Genomic DNA, 9,196 nt, shown 5'->3' on the forward strand with positions numbered 1-9,196 from the left:
TTGTGACTATGTACTCTTCATAGAGATTGGCGCAAATTTACATTCAAGAGATTGTCTGGTTGCATGGTGTGCATGTCTCCATCATTTCAGATAGAGGCCCTCAGTTCACTTTGTATTTCTGGAGAGTAGTACAGAATGAGTTGGGAACCCGAGTAGAGCTCATCACAACCTTTCATCTCCATACCGATGGACAGTGGGAGTAGACAGTTCAGATTTTGGAGGATATGCTCAGAGCGTGTGTGATTGACTTTGGAGGGTAGTGGGATCGATTCTTGCCTTTGGACGAGATTGCTTGTAACAACAGTTATCAGTCCAGCATCGAGATGGCTCCATTTGAGGCTTTATGTGGTCGGCGATGTTGTTCGCCCATAAGATGGTTTGAGACCAGCAAGGCTATATTATATGGTAGTGATTTAGTGAAGGATGCTTTGGAGAAGGTAAAGTTGATTCAACAGCGGCTTCGCACAGCACAGTCTAGACAGAGGAGTTACCCAGATCAAAAGGTGCGTGATTTATCATTTATGGTAGGTGAGAAGGTTCTCTTGAAAGTCTCGTTGATGAAGGGTATCATGAGGTTTGGGAAGAAGGGCAAGCTAAGCCTAAGTTTTATTGGCCCATTTGAGGTGTTGAGGCGAGTTAGGGAGGTTGCGTATGAGCTTGATTTATCTCCTAGTCTATTAAGAGTTCATCTGGTCTTCTATGTGTCTATGCTTCGGAAGTACCATGCTGACAGGTCGCATGTGTTAGATTACAATACGGTTCAACAAGATGAGAGCTTGGGTTATGATGAGGAGCCAGTTGCTATTGTTGACAGACAGGTTTGCCAGTTGAGGTCTAAGAAGATTTTTGCGGTAAAGATCCATTGGAGGGGTCAACCAGTCGAGGAAGAAACTTGGGAGGCCGAGGAGGACATCAGAGAAGATACATGCATTTATTTAGCACTCCACGTATGATTCTAGACCCGTTCAAGGATAAGCATTTGTTTAAGAGGTCGAGAATGTAACGACCTGACCGGTTTAATTTCTAGATCCATGTTCCCCTAATTATGACTCCATGTATGTGATTTTACTATTTTATAACTTGCGGGGATGGTTGGTTTAGGTTTGGAAGGGTTCGTATTAAAATTGGAACACTTAGTTCCTTAATAGTGGTCTATGATGGCAAAGTTTGACTTGAGTCAACATTTTGAGTAAACGACCTCGGAACCAAGATTTGATGGTTCCAATAGGTTTGTATGATAATTTTGGACTTGGTTGTGTGTTCGGATTGGGTTTTGGGGTGATCCGGGAGCATTTCGGCGCTTAATATTGAAAGTTGGTTCATTGAAGGTTTTCTAGTTCTTTAAATTTGATTTGGAGTATACTTTGGTGTTATCGAGGTCTGTTTGGGATTCCGAGCCTGGGAATAGGTCCGTATGGTAATTTATGACTTGTACAAATAATTTGGTGTCATTTTGAGTAGTCTAAGTATGATTTGGCGTGTTCGAAGCTAGTTGAGAAGTTTGAAGTTCATAAGTTGATTCAATTTGGTTTTGCGGTGCGATTCTTAGTTTTGTTGTTATTTTACGTCTTCTAAGAGTTCGAGCAGGTCCGTATTATGTTTATGGACTTGTTGGTGCATTTGGACGAAGTCTCTAGTGGCTCGGGTGTGTTTGGACCACCTCGAGCTAAGTAAAAAAATTGCAGAAAATGTTGTTCTAGCTTCCTTCTTCATGAATGCGGAAGGACCCTCACATTCATGATAAAGGATTTGGGGAGTGGGTGATGTTGCTCTTCGTATTCGCGAAGTAGGGGTTGCGTTCGCAAAGACTTGGGATCAGTAGCCATAGCATTCGTGGTGCCATTTCGCGTTCGCGTAGCAGGCCTGGGCAGTTGACTCTAATAAAAACAGGACTTGGCCTATTTTGTTCATTTCTCTCATTTCTTGCTCGATTCTAAAGCTTCTTGGAGAGGGTTTTTTATCTAGCTATTGAAGGTAAGTGATTTCTACATATTTTTAACTTAAATACATAGATTATGGGTAGATTTTAACATGTAAAATGTGGAAATTTTAGGAGTTTGTTGAAAAACCTAGGTTTGAATAAAATTGAGATTTGACCACGAAAATAGTTATGGAATTGAGTAGAAATTATATATTTGTGTTCGTGGAATCTGGGCACGTGGGCCCGGGGTAAATTTTAGGAATCTTTCAAATTGGGTTGGGTAATTACTCTAATAGTTAAATTATGAGTTTTTGAGCAATTAGTGGTTAGTTTGTACAACCTTTGGCTAGTTTCGTATTGTTCGGTATCGACTTGAGGCTTTTAGAGTGATTTGTGGACCGGAAAGTGGACTTGGAAATAAGGTAAGTCTCTTGCCTAACGTTGTAAGAGGGAATTAATCCCATAGGTTTTTAAATTGTTATTTCCTACTAATTGTGGGTGCTACGTACGCACGATGTGACAAGAGTTCGAACGTAGCTAAAATTCATATTATGTCCTGGTAAATATAGGCCTTTATTATGCTATTAATAGTACTATTTGAACTCAACTTGCTAGTTTAATTGCTTGAATTAATAAGTAAAATTTGGTTAAGGATTATGTTAAATCAAGCTTCATTACTTAGACATTTGGCGGAATGTTTAATTTATGATGGAAATTTATATTTTTTATGTGCTTACTTTGGAGTTGTAAATACATAATTCGTAATCCGAAGAGTTTCCCTATTCCTATGGATCGGGCCGAATGCCTCGTCAATAGTTATATATATTATGGGATACATCCATGGATAGGGACGTACGACCTCGGTAGTGTATGTACACGAATATTATGGATCGGGTCGTACGACCTCGTCATAACTTGTGTATGTAGTCACTTAGAGTCCGATTATACTTGATATGTCTTTCATGACTTGAGAATTTATAAATACTTGTTGGCCCCTTACTTGTTGAGATCAACATGTGATATTTGGGGACTTTTAATTGTTATTTTGTTAAAGGGCCATTTAATTATTGCCTCTTATTCCATTATTGATATTGTATTTCATGCATATTAAATATTCTTGTACATTATATATATTGCCCACTAGTAAGTGTCGATGTCTACCCCTCGTCACTTCTTCTTTGAGGTTAGACTAGATACCTACTGGTTACACATTGTTTACGTACTCACATTACATTTTTGCACATATTGTGCAGGTTCTGTGGCAGGTGCATCTGGAGTTCGTCTGGTCGTGCATCCGCATTACCCGGAGGCCTAGTGGTGAGCTTCTCCTCATGCTCCGTTCTACAACACTTGGAGTGTCTCTTGCTATGTTTTATTAGTTCTGTCTACTTTGTTTCAAACAATAGTTCTTAGAGAGTTTTGTATATTCTACTAGATGCTCGTTCACTTGTGACAGCGGGTTTTGGGAATTCTGGTAGACACTCATGGGTTTTGATTATTTAATGCACTATCTTACCTTCACTGTTTAGTTTGTGCTTTGCATTACTATGCTCACTTACTATTTAGTTCCTTATTAAATAAAAATTAAAGACATTTAAAATATTAAATGAGTAATTAAATGGGTAGTTCACTGTTGGCTTGCCTAGTGGCGACATTGGGTACCATAACGGCCTATAGTAGAAATTGGGTCGTGACAGCTTGGTATCAGAGCACTAGGTTCATATAGGTTTCATAAGTTATGAGCGGTCCTAATAGAGCCTTGCAGATCAGTGTGGAGACGTCTGTACTTATCTTCGAGAGGCTATAGGGTATTAGGAAACTTCTCTTTCTTCATCTCCTATCGTGCAATTGATGTTGTGCTAAGTATCTTTCTCTTATTCTCTCGCAGATGGTGAGAACTCTTGCGGCAGATGTACTCGGTGGTGGAGGAGCTACTCCCCCTATTGCTAGAGGCCGAGGCAGAGGCCATTTAAAGATGAAAATTTATGAAGAGTAGTGGAAATTGACCAAAAACAAGTTAAAGTTACTAACCCTTGAAGTTGGGATGAAGATTCTCTTCAAAAATCGCATCCCACAAAGTCTAGGTCTCAAAAATGCAATAAAATAAGCAAATCCTGAAATCTCCTATTTTTATCCAACTGCGGAAGTCGCAATTGTGAACTCTTGTTTGCAATGCACAGCTTGCAAATGCGAATATGAGCTCGCAAATGCAAAGTGCCATCAGAGGCTCGGATATCGCAAAGTGACCCAAGCCTCACAATTGCAAGGGTCGCAAATGCGAATCCAGCTTCATAATTATGAAGCTAGACCTTCCCTTCTCATTTAGAAAATGTGAGGCTTCCTTCACAAATAAGAGTCTGGCATTTGTGAACAATTCATCGCAATTGTGATGACTGCAGCACCAACAATACCAAGCCTTGTAAATTAGTCAGAAATTTATCGGAGCACCTCGGGCCCCATTCCAAGATCAACATAATATATAAACCTCATACAAACTCTCTTGTAAGCTGAAAACATCAAATTAACATCAAGAACCAAGAATCACACATCAAAACTCAAAGATTTCAAAGTTTTTTAGTTCTAATTTTCAACTTTTCACAATAAGCGTTGAAACAAACTCGATTTACCCGAGACCCCAACCCAACATGCGTACAAGTCTAAAATCATCATACGAACATACCAAAATTGTCAAACCATCAATCTGATGTCATTTACTGACAATGCTAACTGTGGTCAATTCCAACAACTTTAAAGTTCAAATATCAAGTTTTCTTTTTGAAAACGCATTTAAACTCTTCGAAATTCAAGACAGATCACGCACGCAAGTCATAAATTATCAAATTAGGCTATTCAAAGTCTTAAATTATGAAACAGAAATTTAGAACTCAAAACGACCTATCGGGTCTTTACATAGGCGAAGCTAGAAAGTTTGGAACTCAAGAGATTGATTTGATCGTCGATTCTTGGTCTTGATGTTATTCCTGGTGTTTTCAGCTTTTGAATAAATTTGGATTAGGTATATGGAGTTGTTGGCATGATTGGATGGGGTCCTTGTAGGCACTGGTGTGTTTCAGTATGGCTTTTGACCATCTCCTCACGGTTTAGAGTTGATGATTTTCTAATATGAGGTTGTGCTTTGCGATTGCGAAGAATGGGAGGTTGGATGTTTTTTTCTTCGTGTTTGTGACGTGGGTTTCATGTTCACATAGTGGCCTGGATAGGAGGACTCACAATCGCGTAAGAGCGATCATGTTTGCGATTTATTGGAGTAGGTAGGAGGTTTGCCTTCACATTTGCAAAGATGGTCCCGCATTCGCGAAGAGGTGTGGCTTGGCTGGGGGTGTTAGACTTTGCGTTCGTAAGGGGGAGCTTGCATGCGCGTAGGCTTGGCAGAGCAGGCAGATTATTTTAAGTTGAATTTTGGAATTTTCCCATTCTCTCATATTTTGAACCCTAGACTTCGAGAGGTGGAGATTTTAAAGAGAACATTTACTACTACATTGGAAATAAGGAATTTTCACTTGAATTTCGCTTAATATCTTGATTCCCCGTTGAATTATACACCTAAAACCGGGAATTTCAAAGTGAAAAATTAGTGTTTTGTCTACAACATAAGAGGGTGAATTCGGGGGTTTGAGGGTCGATTTGAACTTAGTTTTGGAGTCTAACCACATATTTGGACTCGGGGTGTCATGGATAGTTAGGATCTACCCCTTGACTCAAGTTTTGACCAAGTGGGTCCCGCTTAACTTTTGTTGACTTTTAAGAATTTATTAAAGATTGTAGCTTTATTATTTTGAGTTGATTCCTTTGGTATTGTTTGACATTATTAAGTTGTTTTTGCCTAGATTTGAGATGTTTGGAGGTTGACTTGAGAGGATTGGTTGGAGGTAAGTCTCTTTCCTATCCTTGTTAGAGGAAATTTTCCCCATAGGTGATCTATTTTCTACTTGTTTCTAGATTTAGGAGTCACGCATATGCGAGGTGATTAGCGCACATGTATAGCTAGGTTTTGACCATATCCAGTATTGTTGACTTGAGCTATGCCTTGTTTGGATTATGTGAAGTTGTTATCCATGTTTAAATTATGACTTATGAGTACATGATAATTTATAAATATGATTTAGGAGCATGCTTAAGGATATAACTTGTTGATTTGGGCATAAAGGATTTTTTTTTCTATATTGAGCTTTATTATAAATCTGTAGTCATACACTTGCCTTATTTGCTCCATGATTTGGTGGCCTCTATGCTTAAATGACTCATGTTAACTAACATGATTGAACTTGTACATGCTTATATAGCGTATGGAGCCGTTGTTAAAACTTAATATACATGACTAGCTATAGCCATCTTCTAGCCATATGAACTTTTATCTGCAATCTTGTTGTTATTTTCTGGTGCTTCTTTATTATATCATTTCATACACACATGCATAAGTGGAGAGTTGGTTATTGAGGAAAATTGATGATTTTGGAACTACACTTTGAGCGGATATTGATTATTGTTTATTGATCATTAATGTAAAATGATCAATGCTTGGATATGGATCCGTCTCTCTAGAGTCAGGTGATTACCCATGTTACTTTGGGCCATGTGAGTGTAGGTACCTGGGATTTTTGGAGCTTGATTGGACACGTGGCCTATGTCAAGCACATGGATTTATGTTGTGAGATATTGAGAAAGGATCCTGAGCATGCATATATATATTTTGACTCATGCAGTGGTTTAGTATAAATGTTGCTGATAGGTATCATGTCTTGATGTGAGGTATCAATGTAATGATATCTTGATTGTTCTCTTTATCTGTAAAGCATGCCTAAGTTTTGTATAAACTGTGTTTTTGAGATCTTGTACTCATTTGATGATATCATGCTTTTAATCGTACATTATTCATATTTTTATCTGATTTTTGGACTGTTCGTGAGTGTCAATATTGACCACTCGCTACTACTTCTTCAAGGTTAGACTTGATACTTAGTAGATACTGTGATTTGTACTCATACTACACTTCTACATATTTTATGCAGGTTCTGGGGCTTGTGTTAGTGGTGTCCATATCGCTGAGTAGAGGATCTAGAGGAGACTTCGTGGTGAGCTGCTTCACTTGACCGATCTGTAGCACATAGAGTCCCCCTCCTTACTTATCCATTCGGTCTATCAATTTCCTATCAAACAGACATTGTTATTCAATTTATACATTTTGACTCTTTTTAGATGCATGTGATAGTTGTGACACCAGGTTTTAGATTATGTAGATAGTCGTGGTCGTGTTTATTAAGGCTGTACTGTGGGCCTGTCTGGGCCCGGGACCGGCCCAGGACCGCGGTCCAAACGGGCCTAACAGACCTAATGGGCCGGTTCAAGTGGGACTGGGCTTAAGTGGTGCAAAAGACCGTAGCGGGCCGGTTCAACACAAATAGCCCGTGAGCCCGCAATTAAGCCCGGGACCGGCAGGCGGGCCTCGGCTGGTTCAACCGGGCCAAACGGGCCCCAACGGCTATGTTTTTAAGAAAAAAAAAATTTAAAATTCCCAACGGCTAGATTTTAAAATCTGACCGTTGGGCTTCAAAATTGGTCCGTTATGCACTTTAAAAAATAGTCATTTGGCCCCAAAATTTTGCTTTAACCCCAAACTTGTTATAATTACACTTTTTCCCTATTCTCAACTATAAATACCCCCTCATTCTTTCATTTTTACTCACAAATTCATCAATCTCTCTCTAATTTTCTTCTATAATTGCTTACTTTATTATTGCAATTTCGTGAAAAATTGTGAAGTTGGTGAATTGAAGTATTCAAGTCTTCAACGATATTCAATTTTCAAGAAGTTGTTCGTCAATTCGGTAAACTCGTTCCAACTCTTAAGTTTTAATATTATAGTTTTGTTAGTTTTATTTAGTATAATTATAATAATATGGCATTTTCTTTGAAAATTTTTTTTGGTGGTAAGGGTAAGGGAAAATCTAAAATTGGTGAATCTAGTAGCCAAGCTACTACTCTTCCCCCGGCTCCTAGACCTGTTACCCGTCCTCCTCCACCTATTATTCTTGATAGTGATAACCCTTGTTTTCAATTTTTCGATAGTCAATTTTGCCATGATATTGCACCGGGTCAACAATTAAATGAAGAAGTTATGAATGCTCTTTATCCTAATGAAACTATCTTTGAAAATGATGAGGAAAATGATAATTTAGATGAAACACAACCGGATTTAGATGATACACCTACTAGTCCTGTTAATAACCCAAATGATGCCCCGCCTGACTCTCCTGTAGTAACCCCTACTTTTAATAGACAACCTGCTAAACGGCCTGAAACATCTCTTGTTTGGCACTTTTTACTCAACTAAGAGAACAAAATAAGGCTAAGTGTAAAACTTGTGGGTCTCAACTAGTTCATAAATTTACTGGAGATCGTAGCGGTACGGGTAGTTTGACTAGACACATATTGAAACACCCTAGAGATAAAGCTAGATTTTTACAAATGAAAGTTGCGCAAGAGGGGACAAGTGTAAATAGTACGGTTAACCCTAGTACAGGTTCAAATCTAGTTCAACCGGGAATTAACACTGTTACCGGTGGCATTTTATATTATGATCCAAATAAAGATCGTGAAGAATTGGCAAAAATGGTTACTGTTATGTGCTTACCCTATAGTTTTCCTTCTAACCCTCATTTTGTGCATTATATTAGAAGAGTTTTTAATCCTACTTATAAAGGATGGCCTCGCGCAACCGTAAAGAGCGATATTTATAAATATAAACATGAATATGAACAATATTTGCGCTATTTATTTACTCATATAGATTGTCGCATTGCTATTACTACTGATATTGGTAGAAGTGGTAATGACTGTGATTATCTAACTGTTACAAGTCATTGGATAGATGAGGAGTGGATAATGCAAAAGCGCATTATTGCTTATAGAATAATTAATTCACGCCACACAGGTAAGTTTATTGCTAACACAGTTGCAGATATTTGTAGATATTTGAGATAAAATTATGTCGGTTTCAATGGATAATGCTTCTAGTAACACTAATGCTATAGGCTTGCTTACAACTACACTAAATCCTGCATTTAGTAATATTTTTCATGTTAGATGTATTTGTCATATTTACCATTTAATCGTCGGTGCTGGTATGAAAGTTTTAAATGTAGAAATTGAAAAGGTTAAAATGGCTCTTAATTGGCTTTTTTATTCAAACCGTAGAAGTAGACTTAGAGACTATTTTAAAAAATGTGATGAATTTGGCCTTAGAGAAAGAAAGGT

The 9,196-nt window shown here is 38.1% G+C and overlaps 1 protein-coding gene across 1 annotated transcript; it reads left to right on the plus strand.

Annotated features, from left to right (window-relative positions):
* Positions 1–323: 323 nt before the first annotated feature.
* Positions 324–8,273, plus strand: LOC138886056 (uncharacterized). Its single transcript, XM_070167082.1, has 3 exons — positions 324–818; positions 4,938–4,984; positions 8,009–8,273. Exons 1-3 carry the CDS (start codon positions 324–326, stop codon positions 8,271–8,273), a joined length of 807 nt encoding a protein of 268 aa, XP_070023183.1.
* Positions 8,274–9,196: the final 923 nt, after the last annotated feature.

Source organism: Nicotiana sylvestris, chromosome 2 (genome assembly GCF_000393655.2).
Source record: "Nicotiana sylvestris chromosome 2, ASM39365v2, whole genome shotgun sequence".
Lineage (NCBI taxonomy): Eukaryota > Viridiplantae > Streptophyta > Magnoliopsida > Solanales > Solanaceae > Nicotiana > Nicotiana sylvestris.